General features: G+C 39.9%; 2 protein-coding genes across 2 annotated transcripts; both read left to right on the top strand.

Moving 5' to 3' along the window:
• Positions 1 to 94: 94 nt before the first annotated feature.
• On the top strand, positions 95 to 1,860 carry LOC114876661. The gene is made up of 2 exons (XM_029188398.2): positions 95 to 326; positions 538 to 1,860. Exons 1-2 carry the CDS (start codon positions 169 to 171, stop codon positions 1,628 to 1,630), a joined length of 1,251 nt encoding a protein of 416 aa, XP_029044231.2. The 5' UTR covers positions 95 to 168; the 3' UTR covers positions 1,631 to 1,860.
• A 1,441-nt stretch (positions 1,861 to 3,301) lies between these two features.
• LOC114876627 (mediator of RNA polymerase II transcription subunit 15-like) lies at positions 3,302 to 4,821 on the top strand. The gene is made up of 2 exons (XM_029188351.2): positions 3,302 to 4,474; positions 4,691 to 4,821. The coding sequence occupies exons 1-2, from the start codon at positions 3,341 to 3,343 to the stop codon at positions 4,694 to 4,696; spliced, it is 1,140 nt and encodes a 379-aa protein (XP_029044184.1). The 5' UTR covers positions 3,302 to 3,340; the 3' UTR covers positions 4,697 to 4,821.
• The last annotated feature ends 16,526 nt before the right edge of the window (positions 4,822 to 21,347 follow it).

Raw genomic sequence — 21,347 nt, 5'->3', positions numbered from 1 at the left:
CAAGGTGATACAAATCATCCAATCATCTATGCTTCCGTTTGCACAAAAGACACGAGCCTGATGCAACGTGAACGAAAACATCTTGATGGAAAGAGGAAACACAGTACGTCACATCGGTAGCTTATAAAGTAGCCACGATCAGCTGTGCCCTTCATTTACTCAGATAGCATGTTCGAACGAATCTCTCGAGCACTATTGCCGTGTTTGTTCGCGATCCTGGTGTCTGGATCGCCAACGTTCTACCAAGACTATCAGGAGGTCAGGAATCAAAGACATGCTTCCTGTCCCTCGTGTCGTCGAGAACGCCCTGACGCCTTGGTATCCTGGTGAGTACCCTTTGAATTTTACTAGAAATATTAGAACTTCCCTAAGAGCATTAGACAGCTAGAAGGTCGTCTAGTACCTTGAAAAACCTCCTGGCACTTTGACATCCCCTTAGGACCAAGACCCTGAAGTAACGTTGGATCATTGATGTCCTTAATTTAAAATTTAAAATTTTATTAAAAATGTTAAGTAGGAATAATTATTTCTCTTCAGGTACTCGGAACCAGTCAGAAGGGAGTTCCGACCCCTCGAGCCAGAAGTGGACCAGTGGCCTATTGAACACCAGGTCCAGCCTGACCCACCCTACTACAATCCTTACGACCGAGCCGTTAGAAGCAGAGGAGGCCCGCCTTTCCGCAGTCTCGCAGACGCAAGCAAACGCGAGAATCCCTTCGCATTCCAAAGGGACATCAATTTTGACCTGGCTCCTGCACCGACCGCCCCTGTTCGCGGTCTAGATGATCCAGCCCTGGACGCCCAGCCTCCTTATCAAGTATCTAGGAGCATGGACAGGTCGAATTACATGAAGCCCAACTTCTACAACACGATCAATCGGCAGTCCGACTTAGCGACCCCTAATCGATATTCTGATTATGAATTGTCCTATGAAGAGCCATCCTTCGGAAGCTTTGGGTCATCCAACTCCTATGAGGACACAAACAAGAAGCCATACCAGGCCTACCGAAGTGGAAGATACCCTGACCATTCCTTCGGTGTCGAACGCCCCCTTGTCCAACCGCAGCCCTACCCTAAAAGACCCACCCCCAATCGCAGGGTGCCAGTAGGTCCAAGAGCACCGGACATGGAGCAGTTCTTTCCAGCCAGAAGGGAGCAACCTCAAAGTTCCCCAATGATCTACTCCCCACAGGTTAGGCACAATCCGTACAACCGGTCACCTGACCTGAATCTCTACAAAATGGCGCAGAACAGAGGTAGAGATGCTGCGGAGGTCGCTAATGACAGTGGTTTCAGAGAGCAGATGAGGGAACAGGAGAGGCAAGAATTGGAGAGGAGACAAAGGGAGGAATTCGAAAATCAGCAAAGGGTTAGAATGGCACAGATGAATCAAGGTAATGGCGGTCGTCAGAGTAATGGCCATTTTAGTTCTAATGGAGGTGACCAGCAGGAACACGTGATAGGAAACAGGGACGCCGTTAATGAAAACACTAATGTCGAGGTACTGGGCAAATCTAAAGTGACCTGGAACAGGTTAACGAAAACTTCCACGGAGGTTAGTTTACCGGACATCGAAATAGTTACAACGCCAGAACGCGAGGTCACGACAAAGACTGCAATCGCTGCTTAATCCTGCGGAAATGTTTCTCGGCTGCTATCGCCGACCAGCTAACTGCTGGTAATTTCGTTGGAATGAAATTCTCTGGTGCTGTCTTTAGGGAATCCCGATAGCAATTAACGTAAGACTGTCATCGATTTCTAGTTCTTTTTTTATGCAAAAAGAAACTATTTGATGAAAATGTTACCAAATGAAAAACCCTAGATGTACAAATTTGAATAAATATAAGAATCGATAAAATAAAAGAATATAGTGTTATTCCAACATCCTGTTTTTTCCCCAGAATTTTCATGAATATTCAGTATCAGTTAAATAAAACGAGTAAATAAAAAATTCTATAAATACACACACACATCGTCGATGCATGAATTTATAGATATTTGGAAACGCGTAATATTAATATCCTGTATAATCAATATATTCGATAAAATGAAGAACGTAGAACTAGTTTTTTAATTCAATCAGTGCTGCCTGCGTTTCGTTGGAAAAATAAAAATTTCCTATTCGAACGGATGTTCTTCTAACCAACGTGAAACTTAAATCTCTTATTAAATGATCTCGCCACGATAAGTAGGAGAAAATAGAAAGGGGAAAAAGATTTTTGGAGAACAGAGTTGTTATCCGATCCGACATTCGAGAGTATTCTCGTAATGAGAAATGATTCTGCACGTACTTCCGTCTGTTACGCGGTGATTCCAATCGACGTGACGGAGATAAGAAGAATCTTAGCTGTTCCCCGAGGGAAACAAGTGCCGGAGATTAAAACGTACTTCCGTTAGAGAGGAAACAATTGGAGCGTTACGCAGAAAAGATCCCCGCCGAGGATTTCGAAATAGTTTAATGTCTTAGTTCACTTTCAAAGGACTTTGAGTCGAACAACTTTTCAAGAATCTTAAATAGTTGAAGAAATAGTAGAATATTATGATACGGAAGCCTCTTATTTGTTTGTTATAATTTTCAACCTCGTGTATAAATTTTTCTTGAATTAATAATTAAATTATCTCTACGTCGGATTGATCAAAGGTTTCGAAATAACGAAGAAAAAAATTTGCAACTCAATTTTCGAACGTTTGCAAATCGATTACACAAGCAGACATACGCGACCGCGTGGTTTTGATTCGATATTTCATTACGGCATTTCATCACCGCGATGCGAACGCTGCCGCTGGCACAATTAATGTTTGTTAAATTATTGCGTGCAGCATACATGTTATTATTTGGAAACAATATATAATTAAAATAATGATCGTAATGTTGACAGCAGTTAATATCACTTTGTGAAATTAAAAAGAAATAAACCATTTGACATTAAAATGAGAAGTATAATAATTAAATGAAATGATAAAAATAAAATTTCGAAATGTACTATAATCTTTGGGTGCATAAATTGTTTTTAATTTTGCAACTCGACAATTCTACCACTCTATTGTCTTTTAATATTAAAAAAAATAAAAATAAATTTATTTTAAAGATTGCAACTCGGAAGAATCGAAGCTGAAAAATGTTTCCTATAAAGAGACGATGCGTGCGAATCGACGCAGGCATCGAGCACCGTCGCGTCGTGTCAACAAGTGACCCAATAACAACTGGAATTCCGCGTGGTCAGCACTACCGTATGTTGTGGATGCGTGCAGAATTGCGATATTAAACGCGGCCGAGAGGACCTTTAAATAGTAGCCGAGTCGGTGGAATCGTCAGTTCAGCATCGTTCGATCTTCAACAATGCATCCTAAAGCTTGTTTCGCCCTTTTTGTGCTCGGTTTGGCGTTGGCCTACGCCATTCCAGCATCAAGGATCGAGAAGAAGTCGGTGAACGACGAGCCAGCCTTCAGCGAGGACCTGAAGGCCGAGGAACTCGGCGACGACAAGGAGCGAGCGAAGAAGTCGACGTTCTGCATGGAGATCAAGGACAAGGGCGCTCAAGCTGGACAACTCGGAACTGTTCAAACTATGAACCTGGTACCGCAGGTGCATGGAGGGCAACATGTGCATGGAGCGCAACACGTGCATGGAGGGCAACAGATGCAGGCGTTCAGCAAGCCAACGGCCCAGCAGTCGGTGCAGACCTACAGCATCCCATCAGGCCAGCAGTCGGTGCAGACGTTCAACATCCCATCAGCCCAGCAGACAGTGCAGCCAGCGTCGTCAGTGCAGACGTTCAACGTCCCATCAGCCCAGCAGACAGTGCAACCAGCGTCGTCAGTGCAAACGTACAACATCCCATCAGCCCAGCAGAATGTGCAGCCAGTGCAGGCCTACAGCATCCCATCAGCCCAGCAGCAAGTCCAGACCATGAGCGTGTTCCACACTCAATCTCAACAAGCTGCACCTCAGACAGTAGTGATTCCCCAGCCAGTCCAACCGATCCACACCCTGCAGATCATCCAACCATCTCAGCCATGCCCACAACCCAGCGTCAACATCCAGTACCAGCAGCCTCCAACCAAGGAAGTAGAGACCGTCGTGGTGAACAACGAACCAGAGCCTACCCCAGCCCCAATGCCTCAGACGACTCCTCAGCCACCAGCGAAGATCATCAAACCCCACTATATAACGAAGACAGTAATGGTCCCACATCTAGATGAGGTTGACGTGAGCTGCGTCCCTATGGCGCCTGTCTACAAGGAGCAGATGGTCGTGAAACCCATGTACATGATGTCCGAACCGCAGAAAATGGCTACCGTGCTCAAAGTGCCGCACTGCCCTCACTCCCATTCGTCATCCGTCGTCCAATGCGACTGCAGACCCACCAGCATGTCCGTCGAGCCGATGAGCATCATGTCCATACAGAGGCGCAACATGATGGGCGGGCATACTCTGGTGCCCCGGCAAGCAGACGCGACCGAGGAGAAGAAGGTAGATATTTATTAAAAGGCTTGGTTAATTTTGAGCTTGAAAGAGGGTGGATTATAGTTCTCGAGGAATTCAGGGTGAAAGTAATTACCAAGTGCTTGGGGGTATTATGGTAAGACGGGTGATGAATAAGGTTAAGATTAGGCTAGGGTGGCGAATGAGAAGAGGGAAAGAGATTAGGTTATATTTGTACTAATACAGATTTTTATATTGTTGCAGGCCTAACCTATCAATTCTAGAGGCTGAGGGTAGAGGACATCTTTAAAAATTCAAGATAAATATTATAATGTTAACTCCTCCTTGCTCGCCTTTAAATATTGTTAAATATCAATAAAAGTACCGAGAAACAATGTGACGAATCTCTTAATGTCCCTTAATTATCCGAGTAATTAAATTAAGATCAATCCTATCGGATTACAGGCATCGAATTTCATTCGGCTGGTTAAATCGAATCTATTAACCTGACGTTTCAATTTGAAACGGTATCGAACGTTTTCCAATTCACATCGAGCCGAGTTGTGCGACTATATTTTAAAGGTTCTCGAACCGATTAATCTATCCTAGTTTCAGACAAGCGTGCGTCATCATTTGCCGGCCTGACAACCACGAGAAGAGTCCATTCACGATACTTGACGAGCATTTGAAATCATCGGCTGAATCGTACGCGATTTATCATCGCACGTCCAACAAAATGAATTCCTTCGAAAGGGCTCGTTAAATGGCTGTCGTTAGGATCGATGGCGCGCACACACCGGCTAGCAAATATCAAGATTCACAAACGGAATAATAAACTATGACCTTGAAGGGAAAACATTTTTTCTTTTTTATAGCACCGTATGTGACCCTTTGTCCATATAATTTGTCCTTATGACGTATTCTCATATCTCACAGCGATGATGAAGATAGTCGAGGAGGTTATGATAAATGACCTAACCTATATGACTCAAACCTTTCAGGATGATCTATACAACGGAGGGGGGGATCGTATCTCCTTTTTATTACAATTAGACTGAATAAATTTTGCATTTTTCTGTTAAATTATTTCTTGTATAAAATGAAAATTTTTGGGTTACCTCTTCGAGTTTGGCACGCCCATAATTCCGAGTCACTTTGTTCGATGATTGAAATTCGTGCACTGTCGGGAAGCTTCGTTTTCCAGTGTTTACGAGCGATCAACCGAACAATTTAAACGTTCATCGGGATCCGGAGGTTACAACACGACACGAACCTATTTCTGTTAGCGACGCGAACGCGTCCGATTAACGCTTTCTCGATGCAATTTCGTATATCGAGTTATTCGCGAATTACCGTCTTTTGTCATGGTCGTACCGACCTCGCGTAGAAGTTTTGCTACTTCGAGAGACTCGATAATTGAATTTAGAATGTTTAAATATGGTGGCTTCTACGATTTTACGATACTTTGGTTTTATGGTTTTACGATAGTTTGATTTTACGATCTTCTTATTCTACCATTTTACGATTCTTGTTATTTCTGTGATACCTTGGTTTTATAATTCTATGGTTTTGTTCTTTTACTTTTCCATTTTGCCATTTTATCACTCTGCAGTTTTACCATTTTGTCACTCTACCATTTTACCATTTCACCATTTTGTTATTTCAACTCGCCTGATCACTCCGCCATTTTACCCCTCCAGAGATTATAACCACTCATAACACTTCAAATATCTGAAGTATTTTGTCGTGGTGAGAAAAATAGAAAACCTCCCGATTTATGCGTCCATTTACATTTATATTGTTCCTTTAGCGAGTAATTACGGCGTGAAATAAACTCAACAACCTGGTCCCAGCATTCACAAAGCCTCCCACGGAATCGTAGTTTCTCTCTTGATTATTATTCATGACCCTCGCGAATAAGCTACCTCCATTACCAGAGAGTCGTCTGAAAAATGAAATTTCTACGTTCCATTTCCAACCACTATCTTTGTTAAATAAACTTCAAGTATTTATTCGCAGTTGCGTCACGAAACCATTGAGAAACATCCTTTTTCCGGTAACCACCACGAGTTTCCTTCCTTATTAAAGAAAAAATTTGAGGTTATGTAATTCTTTCTATCAAAATTCTGATCTTCTGAATTGAAGGTTAGGAAAATAATTATACTACTAAATAATCTATCGTCATTTCTATAATTATTATAAAATTTGATCCTTGCGACGCAAATAAACGCGGTACGTCGTTGCAGTAGTAGAGGTTAGGAAAGAACGTTTTCTTGTCCTGTTGAAGTACTCGTCCGAATCGACGGGATTCCGTTTGTTAGGGAGGGCAAAGCTCGTCCCTCGGTTCATCTTAGCGAGATTCGAGTTCAGGACAAGGTGTGCAAACACTCGGCTCCGTGGCTAAGGTTGAAGAGGTTAACCTTAAAACTCGGCTGGCAGCCGTTTCGAAAACAAATCGACCGACCGTCTGCACCGGTCTGAAGATAGAATCCAAACAAGGTACGAAATAAAAAGCGTTCTTTTTCCCTTCTGTTTCCTTCGAGACGTTGTCGAGTGTCGAACTGAGGAATACAAATGTCCTCTTCCGTTCTCTTGTGACTGATCCTCCGAACAGCAGGACACCTTATTCGCTTCGAGAACGAAGGCAAACGGAAGAGGAAGAATGCATCGCGTCCCCGTCCGTGGCTCGATCCTGTGAAATGAATCGGATATCGATGGCTTATCCGTGAAACCAACAGTTCGACCCGTTCCCTGACAACAACTGAACTGGCAATGCCGATTCTCTACGTGAGCCTTCTTTCTTCTCCGCAGTTTTCTTTCGAACCGTTTGTTCATTCCTCCGGATGTGGCTGCGAGTGAATTGGAAAGGCTCCCTTCTGTTTTTCCACCCTTTTCTTTTTCTTTTTTTTTTTTTTTTTTTTTTTTTGGTTATCGAGGAGAAACAATTTGCGCGAAATAGAGCGAAAGATTGAGTCGAGAATGATCGATCCGCCTTACGGATATTCTTAGGATGTGCTTCGCGTCTTTGTTCGTCTCATTTTGTTAAGATTTTTAGAATTTTTTTCATCTTTTTATTTCGAGGTTATTTTCCGGTTGAAGTTTTCGATCTTGTAAAAAGACAGGGAGAATGTTTTATTTGTTGGTAAGAAATAAAAAATGGCATGGATAATCGCGAGGACGAAATATGGCTACCAGAATAGATCCAGGAAACGATGAATATTACGACGACCTCACGTTTCCGGGATCACGTGAATTTCATTCTCGAGTTTAAATCATCTTCAATATTTCAGGTGGTAACGAATCTATTCCAGTTCGTGTTATTCGTGCTGTTCACCGCGGTTTTAACTGCCGTCGCTGCTACTTCGTTATTGATGGAAGTCACCATCACCCATTTTGTTCACCCGATGACGACTTTCATGCTGCATCAGTCTGGACGATTAGCCGTTGTGAGTACTAAAATGCGAAGCTTCTAAAAGATACGTTTTTCAGACGATACAGGAGACCAATGGTCCAGAATCAACTGGAAATTAATAAATCTGCATCTGAACAAAAGAATCCTTAGGACGGAGTTGATTAATTTGCAGGAAACACGAAACTTTGCTGTATATATTTCACTGGGTATCTGTTCGAAAAAATTCCGTTCAAATGAAAAGGGTGGTTGTGTTGCGGAAAAATGAAACCGCGATGTATTAAAGGCATCGGGATTAATTAGTACGCCGCGTTGGATATACGTTTTGTCGCGTGCATTTCACAGTACGCGAACTCCGGAGAAAATGGAAAGCTGTCAGATGGGGTGAGGGAAGTCTGCTAAAGTATTAGGTTATTACATAATTTCATAATCTAGCGTCGTTGTAGAAGCCGTCGTCCGTGTAAATTAGATCACCTATGTTCACGCTCCTCTCTTGATATCACCGAGCGTATAATTTCTTACACGAGCGAATCGTATTTCCGCCGTGGAAGCAATCCCGTATCTAACGTATTTTCAGAACTTACGATTCGCGAACAATGAACTTTACTCAGTGTTCATTGTTTTTAACCTAACCTGAACTAATCTAACCTGAACACCTACAGGTTTATAGTTCATTGAACCGAACTATACATGTAATCTATAACCTATACATTTTTAACCTAACCTATATTTATTCCTAATACTCCTAGTTCACATTCCAGGAGGTTTATAATTTATTGGATCAAACTGTACACATAACTTATAATCATATAAACTCTATCTTATAAGCTATAACTTATACCCACAACCATCGCCATATAACCTCTAAATCGTAGTCATAACCTCCGCCATATAATCCATTGTTTTATTTCTCTTTCATTTTTGTCAACTTGAGAGGAAGCACCTGGGGACGTCATCATAGAAGAGATTTCTCTCGAATTTTTAATCAGTATTAAATTATAAAATGAAGGCATTGAATCAATTCCAATAAAAGTAGTAGATAAGATGCTAGTCTTAGGTGAGAACCAGCTTCTACATTCTAGACCCAAGGATGCTGTCACTGCCCTTCCTAATGCCCGTGTCCCAAAATCAGGAGGACCTTGATACTGCCAACTATTTTTCCCAACTCTGATTGTTCATTAAGTTATAAACCCTTAGTGTTTACTTATTTCTTCCAGCAGTAGCAGTGATGTCTTAATTCCCTCTCGAAGTAGGATTAAGGTGAATGTCCCTTAAAATTAAGGGAGCAGTGTCCCCCTACTGAGGACGAGGACAAGTTGGGCAAATGTCTTAATATTCGAATGGCTGTTGTTGTATACTCTTTACTTCATCTCATATTCACTTAAAGTGAATTATAATTCAACTTGTAACAATGGAAGTAACAGACAGGGCCAGAAAGCCCTTGGCCAGTTAATGTTCAAAACCTGCCTGTTCGCAGTCCTTGGTAGATCAGAGTGCGAGGTGTACGTCTCATGCGTTTAACAAGATGTGCGAGATGGACCACGTACAATTACAATCGGCATTGGACGGAATAAGCATGGAAACACCGGAAGTCCGTTATGCCAGAAGCGTGATTCCTGGCCTCGTAGAGGAAACGCAGCCGGTGATAATCGATATCGGGTCTACCGAAGAACAGGAAACGGCGAGCACTGCACCGACTGAAGTGACGATAGGTGACTCAACGATGCAGGAGGAAGAAATTGACGAGACGACGGGATAACAAACAACTTTTGTGTTAATTTTTATATTTCATTTGAAAATTTCAAATATATAGAGTTACATCAAATAAGGATTTTTTAATGAACCTGAAGAAATATGTAGATCAGATATTATTTTAAAAAATGACACATTTTATGTTATCTTGACTATGGTTCTAAACACAAGAGTAAATTAATGTTTTTTACTGTTAGAGTGCAACCTAACCTAACTTACTCCTATTTCAGCTCCGCCATTATCTGACTACAATCAAGAAAATGGCGGCTAACGACCTAACCTTATATTTAACTTATTACAATTTTATTTTTCGTTTTCTATTGAAAAGGATTTTATAATAATGGTAGAGAATTGCAGACCCGTGTTCAAGGTGATTTTCGAAAGAACCTCATCAGCAGTGAACACAGAATGGTGGAGAACATTTGAAAAGATCATCGAAGTCCGATAACAATAAAAGCGAATGCACGTACTCGTGGGAACTTCAAAAGGAAATCTAATATCACGCTTTAAGATCGCTTCTGGATCGCTCGAAGAAGTCGAGGAAGCCTTAAAAAGCTTCTTCATTGCAAAAATTCACGTCTATGCTGTTCTGAGTGGCATTTAAAACGACCAGAGTCGTCGTAAAAGATAATTAATTTTCCTTGTGATTTTTTAATTAAAAGCCCGTCAATTCTTCTACTAATTATAAATTGTTAACATTTCTTTAAAAACCTTTTATTTGGCTCCTGTTTATACAGCGTTATTTTTCTTTGAGTTTGTAATATTTATTGAAAAAAACAGAAATGAAATGAGAACCTACTGGACAACTTCAAACGGACTGGCGTTATTCGATATTAATATTTAAATTGGATAGTAATTATATTAATTATAATGAAAGTGTCAGCATGAATTTTGTCCATTAAAAAATTCGGGTTAATTTGGAAATCTATCAAATTCTCTTAACTTCTGCGTAATTGAATGTAAAAATTATGGAGTCGAGTGGAATGAGATTCACAAGTGTAGTAATTTCTTCTTTTTTTACCATTACGAGTTGAATAAAATGTTTTCACGGAACACTCTCTGCGTTCTGCTCGCAAAAAGTTCTTCCATGTATCTGAAGTGTAGTCCAACTCTTGGTTTCCTACAAAACCCGAAAGAAACCTAGAGGTTTACACCTCCCCAGGATCCATCTCGAAATGGAAAATGTTTTTCCTACGTCAGCAGAATTTTTTGTTTGTATTTCCTGTTACCGTGAAGTTTGTTCCTCTGTTATTCGTTTATTTCTTCATTTAGCTGCCTTGAATGTTAACATTACAGGAGGTTATGAATCTCTTTCCTCTTTTATAAATATAAAAAGAAAAGGGTCGAAGAGAAATTATGTGGATTTCCAGGTATAAACATTTTAAAAAGTCAAACAACTTCCTTGATTTAATTAATTTTGCAACCAAGATAAACTTCAAGTGAAAGTTAAATTAACTCCGAGTTTTTACTTCTATTAAATTAAAAAATATATTTAGGTTAATCGAAGGCATGCTATGTTGATGAAGAAATCTGTAGTAGAAGGATGAAGGCTAAATAAAAATGATAATTTTGGTATTGATTTAAATAAAATTTCGAGTGCATTTCTCTGTTTTGAAAGAGCACCAGTGAATGGAAAGAAAATGGACGTAAGTGACATTTTGTATTCTGGTACCATTTTAAAATGGTACCTTATATAAGTTTTATATCTTTGAATTTTTAACTTAGCATTTAAATGCTTAACTAATGCCAAACTAATTAATATTTATAAATAAATATAATTAATATTTATCTGGAAGAAAGGTATAAGAACCACTGCTTCTGGATTCTTATTAAAGAATTATTATAACCGTGCCTCATATGTGCATAACTGCATTAAAGCGGAACACTGCGAGTGAAAATTCTGTTGCAAGTAAATTTTATGATCCATCAATTTTTCATACAGTTTCAGGTCATTCTGACAGACTTAAATACGAAATTACCCTGTTTGCAACATATTCTACGACCCGAGTACACACCATATCTAAATACAGCTGGTACAGTGCTGTTAGGGTGGCTAATTATCTCTTGGATATCTTATGTACGTATGTTGAATCATAACCTAAACATCCTTTAGAGGTTATGTATTTGTGGTTAATATGCCATAATATGAATAAAAAAATGAATCTTGAAGAAATAATTCATGAAATTATAAGTTTCTCCATATAAAATTTCTTGTTGTATTATCTCAAAATGGTACAATAAAAAACGCCATGTTTTAGTAAAGTAAAGGACCCTTTTTTTTATACTGAAACGAATAAAATGGCGAAAGTTTCTTTGGCCCCGCAGCAAGGGATCGCAAAATTATGCGAGCGAATTAACGATAACGTTGTTTCTCAGTTTGTCTGGATATTGTTCGCCCCCTTGACGGTGACTGTTATCGCCATAATCCTTATCAGCCCGATGACAGCGAAATGGTGCCTTAAACAAACGGTCCCGAATCTCGAAGCCATTTTCAACGAGTTTGCGGAGAAGTTTCAGACTGTTGTATCACGAGTACGTGGTTAATCAAACTCCAATGAGATAACATTCAAGTTCGTATCACTTAAAACGTTATTCCATCGTTATACGATTAAGAATACAATGATCCGAATGTAATTAGCAATCTCTGTTTGTATATAGTTATTATTAGAAACCATGTCTAAATAAAAATAAAAATTTGAAGTGTATAATGGTTGTACTATTCTGTAGTTAATACAACGGATATATAAAAAATAGCTACTGACCACAGGGTAAGAAACTTGGTCATGGGAGTAGTGTTATGGGCTCCCATAAAAATGACCAGGGTTCAAATCCCGTTCGCTGGATGCTAAGATTTTTTCACCAACATGTCAAGTTTTTCTCACAATATTCTTGTCAGATTCAATAAATTAGATGGAAAACAACCAAATCTAGGGATTTGGAAGTCCAAAAAATTTATTGAATTGGTGAAATGCAAAAATTTCACCAATATTTTCAGATGTTTTCCTCACTATATATCCATCAAAATCGCAAAATGGGAATAAAAATAACAAAAATTTCTAGGGATATCCCAGAAGTAGTAAAAATTACACTAGAATAATTCAAAAAACATAAAAATCTGCCGATATTCCACCAATAATTTCAATAAATTCCCCGCCAAATTCCACCAATTCTGAATAAAAGATAACCAAATATGCAGTTTAACCCCTTCCCGTGCCATTTAGCTCGACGAAACTCGGGCCCAAGCGGTAGTCGTCAAAGCGCGCTAAACAGACAAGACGCTCGAGAACAGTCGCAATACGTGCCGAAATGTAAAGAGCTTTGATATCTGATATATAGGCATTTTTACGCGTTACCACTGTTGAACTCACAAGTCTGTTCGCGAGTCTGACTCGTGATATTCATGTTTCGCCCGACTATCTGTTCACGAGTCAGACTCGTGATATTCATGTTTGGGCCAAAATCTTCATCACGAGTCAGACTCGTTAAAGTACGGGAAGGGGTTAAAAAGCTAGAAAATCACTAAAATGTTTCCAATAAAATAAAATCTGGTGATGCGTAGTTAATGACAATAATGTAGGTGAAAGTAGTTAAAACGGAAAATTGCATGTGCCGAAATATTCCATGAGGAAACTTATTTCATGAAACAATATAATATACACGTATGAAGAACAATGAGAGGCGTAAATTGAATTTCATGTATGTTGCATACGTAAATTTGTAATACGTTACTACACGTAATAAAGTTGAAAACAGTTAATCATGGTGGAAAATTGTAGTTGGATATAATTACGAAATTTCTACGCTGTGTTCATTAAAATAGAGAGAGACACGAACATGCAGACAGAGTAGACCAGTCTGTATTAAAATTCACACATTTGATAAATATCTTTAATTAACAACAATATGACCCACGCGTTCAATTATCAAGCCTGAAATCAACATGTAATTTGTACCGTTTAATTGATTTCAAATGGATGACTTCAAAGCCATTCGAGTAAAACATACTCTGCTTCTTTTGAGAGAAAATATCTTCATAATTTGAATAATTAAATCAAGAGCTTATACTAATATTTGTATAAAATTTTTTTTATGTCTGACTAAGGGATACCTCTATTACTTTACCTCTGTTTATCATTAATTAACTAATGTAGAATTAGCAGGAATACGAATGAAATCTAACATTCATATCCTCCTCTATTTTGTACTAATTAAATTAAAAGATGAACGTGATTACAATACAACTCTTGTTTTTCCCTTGATTAAGAAACAATGTCTATTTGTACAATATTTAATTACTTTACACCTCTGTTTATTATTGTGTAATTAATTTCGAGCCTGTTTAATTAATTCCCTTTAGCTGGTAGCTTACTTTTAAGGCGGTTGTCTCTCTTAACTGACGAGTCCCCTGGTTTCTTGTTAATAAAACATTGATTAACATAGGAAACTTCTTCTTGGAAAAGTTACTAGTAAATTTCTGTATTCCAACCATCTTGGAAACGTTTAATTCCTTATAAAATCCAAAGTTTCTCCCTCGTTTATGGTACTCCTTCTGAATTAACCCTTACCCCTTTAACTCTCCACGGAACAACGTCGTTTCGCCTGAATTATGAATTCTACAAAACAAAATTTTCTTCCGAAATTGTTGCCTTTTAGAGATAGAGAATGAAAATTATTAGAGTCAGAAATTTTTCGAACACAACGTTTCTGTTTTCAATTTTTGATTCAGTTCGAGGATCCTACGGTCTCCCTTGATCCTTGCAATTTCCGAGAGAGGATACAAACACCTAGGACGAATTTTTTCCCCAGCAAAATTAATCCTGAAAAGCTGGCGCGAACTGCTCTGTACCTTCCAGTTAATCTTACGTTGGCTTTCAGACAACGAGACGACACCTTGATGGCGATGTTTAATTAGATTGATGCTGAGCATTTGGCTAAATCTCAGGCAGATGGCTAGTTAAATCGTCGCTGCAAAACCTGGCTAAACGTATCCCTTAAGAAATGTTTCGTTAAACAAAGTGACAAGGTCGTTTGAGAAGCAAAAAGGTTGGAGTAATTAGTTAAGAAACAGGGTCGGCCCGACCTTCCCCAAAAATGTAGACCTTGATCATTTTTAAATTTAAAGATTCTATAACTTTCAAAATGACAAAATTCTAGATTTCCAAAATCTTTAAGGGACTTGATCTATCCCAGAAGGTATAAGTTAGGGAAACTTAAAAAATTAATAGAAATATTATAGCAGTGCATGGAAGATGAATTATGGGTAAAATAATGGGGGTGAAATTTAGCTATTAAGGTGTTGAAGAATTTTTTACAACCTGCTGCACGAAGTACTCAACGTTAATACTTCCGGAAGGTCGTGCTCCTTCAGGGAAACGCGATTATTTCGAGGTCGGGGTAAAGGAAGTGGTAAAGTCTATGGTCTTCGAGGCTCGAATAACTAATCCCGAAGCATGATGCTCTGAACGATCGTGAAAACTATAAAAGGCAAAGGTTTAATGGGGTAGTAACCGCAACGGAGCTAGTGAACCACTAATCTCGAGGCTAGAATCACCCTGTGCCTCGTAAATATCCGTTTCTCCTGGCAAAGTAACCTCGAGGTATAATGGGAGTTGATAAAAGTTAATGTTCCGTTACGATTAATTGAATTGCCGATTGGTTTCGAAAAGCAGGAGTAACATATTTTCGATACGATACCGAACGATCTATGACGGTTTCAATTTTCCTGTATACAACTTTGAGTAGGGTGGATTTACAGGGCAGAAAAAGTATTCTATAAAACAGGAAGGATTTGTTGGAAAATGAAAACTGGGACGCAGGATGTACCGCGGCTTTCAGTAGAATTTCATTTCAGTCAGCTACCGAATTTCCTCCTTTCGATTGCTTTGAAATGCAAACCTGCAAACCGAAAACCTGTTCCTACGTTATTTGCATACGAAACTTCTCCAAAGTCGAAACATTTTTTATTTCACTCCTGTTATATTGTAATTCTGCTGTTATTTGATAGAAAAGATCGTTCAATAAATAACATGTCAAAGAAAATCAATACCTATACAACTATATAAATGGAAAATAAAATATTTATTTTATATTACTTTTACCTTTTCTACTTGCCTGATCATGTATTGCTATCATTCTACTTAGGAGTGCCTCGTGCTCATTGAAGCGCGCGTATTCTACTCCCAGTCGTCTTCTGTAGCCAATAAGGTTAGGGTCGCAGGCGAGGAAGAATGAGGCCTGCCAGCCAGACCTAACTTGCCTAACCACTTATTTTGCGTCATATTCTTTTTGTTTGATCACTCAGGCTATCTGGTAGCCTACAATAGGCCGAGGAAACTGATGGCCCGGGAGCCAGGCGGTCTCTAATCCCCTTTCCACTCCGCTACTCCGACTATACTAGATCCCATTGTAGGTCCCGCCGTTCAGGCGCCACGCAGGGACTGGTCTGTGTTAGGGGAACCGCCTCAGTAATGGCGGGAGCAGTGCAGCGACGGTGGGGGAGATGCTCCCTAGGTCTGGCCTATAGTATTTGAATAAAATTCTCTGAAATTGATGAATGTATTCATGTCTGTTGTAAATTCACTTCCTGTTACGCTCAAGCGTCCCCACATAAATATCGCAATTTGGAGCTTATGGTAATCAGCTCCTGGCCAAAAACACGTCACGGGTATTTCTCGTACGATAACGCAAATCCCCATTTCTACACGGATCGAAATAGCAAGCTACTTTGAATTGCATTTGAAAGTTATCTAGGGGTAACGTGAATTCTTCCCAGTGGTGGGACTTGGTGTCCATAAATCATACTTGGGGCCATACATTACTTGTCTGACCATCTGTTGTATTTGGACCATATGTTACTTGTCTGGTCACTTAGGATACCTGGACCAAGGCTACTACTTGTCTGATCATCTGTGGTACCAGTCATATGTCTGACCACCTAGGGTACCCAATCCTACATCAATTGTCTAATTGGCTGGAATACTCAGAATATATAAATACCCCAATCTGGAGCTTATGATAGCCAAACACAAGCCGCGGATATTTTCCGTATAACTGAAATACTCATCCCAAAACAGCTCGGTTCACTCCCGTAGCGAACTTTGAAAATCGCTAAGCCACTTTGCATTGCATTTGAAAGGTGGGACTTAGTCCGCCGGTGTCTGAAACGCAACGCGCCCCGAATAATCCACGGTTTGCTGTTCATAAGAAGCACACGAGGCTGGATCTATTCAGATTTCTCTCGTTTCCATGCGACGAACAGTGTGGTCGGTTATTTTCCATGCGCGCACACCGACGTACACCCTCTGGAGAGCGATACAAGTCTCCTCCAGCATCCGCCCACACCATCGACGCATCCCAACGGGGTAGGCAGCTGTCTACACCTCTCGTCCCGCTCTCTTCTCACGAAAGACAAAGGAACAGCACGTGTACCGTGTTTTAATTTCCCGTCTGCTTTTTCCTTTAATATCGTCTGGCAACGTGTATCCTAGCAGGGTATCGATGTTTCTTGCCTCGTCATAAAGAGGTTAGGGAACACGGCTAACATTTCTATCGCTTCCGAGGATGCTGCAGCAAATATCTATTTTCTTCGCTGTTTCCAGGAAGATACTTAACTACCACCAAAGTGCAGTTCCCAAAGTTGCCTGTAATGATACACTGGAAGTCTTGCTACTTCCAAATCCACGCGTTACGTTCAAAACCGGGTAATCCTGGTATTAAGCGTCTTTCCCAACAATTAAGCAGCCTGTCCAACTGTTTTGCAGTTCGACGGATTAAGGCGGCGGATAATGAAGCGTTTTCTGCTTCGAAATTAACGCTGCCGTTCATTCTGGCTTCTGCAAAACACGACGCAGTGAGGTTAGGTTAGGTTAGGTTAGGTTAGAAATCTTGACAAACCGTTCGAAAGTGGTTCCATATTCGTAATAAAGCAACTATATATGCGTGAAGCTTCATCACAGAGTGCAATAGAAGCAAGAACTCACGTTTGATGTAGTTGGGACCATACACGTAGTAGTACGTTCTCAGAGATCAAAGGAATCATCGCTCGGTTATGCAAACTACGTATTCCATCCGCTCGTTGTACCTTTTCCGTATCTAACGAGCAATGTTTGAAAACATTTTTCCGCTCTGTTACCCACCCCCTCTCCCTCCCTTTAACAGGGGCGTTAGTATTCAAAGGAACAGCAGTTAAAATCACGTACAACGGGCATTCACTTGTTAGTCACGCCGGGAAGATTTCAAACTTTCTGACGTTCGTTGCAATAAATATTGATGACATCGTTCGAGCCCAGTATCTGAAAGCTGAACGAAGTAGGAGGGACAGGGGTTGAATTTGCCATAAATCGTACGTGCCAGAGACTCGGAATCCTCTGCAGGACACGGAAAAGGGAACGAGTTAATTCTTGCGAGTTGCAGCTAGACAAATGATGTTTCTGTAAAGTGTACGAGACAGAGTTTGATTAAAGGGTTTTTAAAAGGTTCTAGAGAGAGGAGACGTAGTACTACGTTTAAAGGCGTTACTTTCGATTCGACGAATTATATTGAGCATAGTTGAGATTAATAAATAATAGAAGGACATATTGTTTCTGGTTAAGGGTTTTTTCAAAATAACGTAGTACTACGTTAAACTATTCGAACTCAATAGACAGGGATGAAGAATAAAATTCTTACCACGTGCTACTTGCACCTTTCGTCTAATTTATTCCGAAATCGACGATTCAGGGCCGAGTGCAAAAATTCACACCGGGGAAATCCTTATGTAACCGAGCGAAATCGTCTGTGAAATCATGGCAATTTTCGGATTCTCTGGTAGCACGAAGGTCACATGACCGTGCTACGAATTCCATTCAAGTATTCACGTGTTTCCGGTCCCAGGGGGCATGTACATCCTTGGGGTGATTGCAGCGATACCAGATTGCGTGAGACGCTGATTACTGGTTTGCTTTAATGTCTTACCCCCGAGAATAGCTCGACAATAAATGGCAAACATTCTCACGTAGTACTACGTGTGGTAATGAAGTGACGACAAAAGCACGGCGCATGCAATTTCGTGCTTCTATAATGAAGAAAGCTTATCTCTTCGATATTGTACGAACGTTATCACGTAGTACTACGTGGATTATACGGGTAAAATTAAAAAAACGTAGTAATACGTGCTTTCTTACATCAGGTGGTAGACTAATGCAAACTTTCTCACCAGAAAACGTTGCTTCGATTCCAATATGGTGGAATAACAAACCGACGGAATTCAGTTAATTGGAGATTTAATTAGAAACTTCCCCACCGTTAGATTCGTGATTAGAATTAATTAAATTACGGTTCGAAGCACCGGTGAAATTGAATTTCTGGTCGGGTCGATTTTGTCCTAGGAAATAAATCATTGGTACATCAACGACGGTGGAAAAGCGTTCTCTATTTGCTCGTTAGCCAATCCGTCATTCAACTTCAATGATATTCACTTGTCTACGCTCGATGAAAAATGCGAGCTTCCGGGTCTTACCGCACGACGCCCGGAAGTGACGTTTCTAGTTTCATCCATTCTTCGAGGAAATTTAATACGACCCTAATGATAGAAATATCGAATGTGATGCTACATCATTTTCTTGTAACTTTTTTGAGTTACTTTTGAGGTTATGTTGCGTTTCATGATGGATTCCTTTCCAGTAATTTCTACAGAGACATACAATATCGTATTTTAAACCTGGACTTAATATAAATTAACAGAGGCTCATAGGATATTTCAGGACATGCCTTTCACCTAACCTAACCTAAACCAATGGTCATTTATAGTACTCTATGGATCTCTGGAGAGCGCACAGTCAAAAGTTCACTGTCAATTTGAAATAATAAATAAAACATAGATCAAAAGGATCACGAACAATCTCTTGCTTAACTTTCGAAAGCCTGAGGTGCTCCTCCTTGCTTCACCGCCCCCGGCCATTCCATGGCTGGTAAGAACAAGGCTCGCAAGTTCGTCAACGCGCAGCAACTTATAATCTCATTAACTGCGGGATAATTTTGCAACTGCAGGTTGTAGTTAGCGAAGCACAGTATTGACCCGAGCGACGTTTATTGGTAAACGTTGTTAAATTATGCTGGGAGGATATACTTTGACCAGTCGCGAACGCTTGTGTAATTAACCGTTAAAATTGACTGCCATTTGATTATTTATCGATAAATTCCATGCAACGTTTCTGTTGCTCAGTTTTAAAGTTATTCGATCGAATATCTTCTTTTTCTTTTTGGGATGCTGTATTTAGGTTCGGGGTTCGAAGATGAATGAAAGAAAACTCGATGAAAAATTCATACACGTCGATATGAGAGGTGAGACCTCCTCTCCTCGCGCACTTTTGTATGCAAATCTGTTCTACCATTCCAACCTCATTCGTTTCCGTTCCCATGCGGTTGAAATTATTATATTATCAAGTAATTGTAATTGTCTAAAAATTAAGGTTCATTATAAATTTAACAAACTGTTGCCATCATTTAGATCTTCAAAGTATAATTTATCCACTCATTTATCGTGCAGCAGTCTTTATTGTTGTTTGCGTGAACGTAAATTACACTGTTAATTAACGGGTCAATAGTTCTAATTCGGATGAACAAATTCGTTTGCAATCCGGAATCCGAGAAATGTTTATTATCTAGGCATTGATTAGAGCTTATCGTATCGTTTGATCGTTTGGCCAATGGCAAACGGAAGTGGCATGAAAACTGTAGTAATTTCCGGGGAAAGCATTATGCAATGGCACAATGGAATTGACAATTAAAAATTAACATACTGAATTTGGTATTAAAAGCAGAACAATGCTCCTTTTGGAATAATCTGGATTTGCATAAAACATTTCGTATTACAGATTTGAAACAATATTTTCTTATGAAAATTCAAATTTTGAAAAATCAATCGTACGGAAGCAGCTTCGGGCTTCAAAGTTTTCCGCGAAGCTCATCGAAAAAGCAAAAATCCATCGAACTTTTTAAGTCAACAGTAATAATGGTGCACGTTCAGAAGCCAGAAGGTGATTGTAAATTCTCCATATTTCACCGAATCCGGTTCGCTTCGGTCCTGAAAAATGAACAGGATCGATTTTCAGGATAGAAAAAAGTCAGCTCCCTGTCATAAAATCAGTCCGCGTGCTCGACAAATCTCTTCGGTCGACTACGTCAAGTCGTAAATTCGAGAGGAATCTGCCGGTAAATGAACATTCCTGTCTCCTCAAAACTTATGTGCCCCATCGGACGAAAGTGTTCGGGGCCAGAAAAATGAGTAGCTCTATATGTTTCGACGCGTTCTCTGCGAGAATCGATACACGACGCTCCGCTCGTGTCACGAAGATATCTCCTCGGCTTGGACAAATTAATCGGTCCGGACCGCGAGGAAGTGCCCAACGAAGTTAACCCGGATCGCTCTAGCGGAGCTAAACCGGCCTCGATTTCGCCTAAAAACCGACACTATCGAAGAGAAAGTTGCTCTGTCGGTAAGATGGACCGTCGGCTGAGAATTAACTCGATTTGTCCGATCCACCGTCGAGGGATGTGATTTTTCGATAATTGAACAAATAGAATTAATTGAGTACTTCTGTTAGGTACCGGGTCGAAAGTACGTATTTCTGAAGGATTAGGATTATTTGTTTAGTTGCGTTATTGGCAATTGAGAAGAAAATAAATTTTCTATACCTAAATAGCTAAGGAACTACTTTTAGGATAGAGGGATAAGTTTCTTTTATTGTTAAGTGAGGGAAGCGCAATAGCACAATAATGTAA

Source organism: Osmia bicornis, chromosome 16 (assembly GCF_907164935.1).
Source record: "Osmia bicornis bicornis chromosome 16, iOsmBic2.1, whole genome shotgun sequence".
Classification (NCBI taxonomy): Eukaryota; Metazoa; Arthropoda; class Insecta; order Hymenoptera; family Megachilidae; genus Osmia; species Osmia bicornis.
Note: the sequence above shows the minus strand (reverse complement) of the source record. Positions and strands in the feature narration are given on the sequence as shown.

What these genes read in the sequence shown, in the direction of transcription:
- LOC114876661 (XM_029188398.2), top strand. Translation starts at nt 169, where the DNA reads ATGTTCGAACGAATCTCTCGAGCACTATTGCCGTGTTTGTTCGCGATC. An exon ending in CCTGACGCCTTGGTATCCTG is followed by an intron (nt 327 to 537) that starts GTGAGTACCCTT and finishes ATTTCTCTTCAG; the next exon opens with GTACTCGGAACCAGTCAGAA.
- LOC114876627 (XM_029188351.2), top strand. Translation starts at nt 3,341, where the DNA reads ATGCATCCTAAAGCTTGTTTCGCCCTTTTTGTGCTCGGTTTGGCGTTG.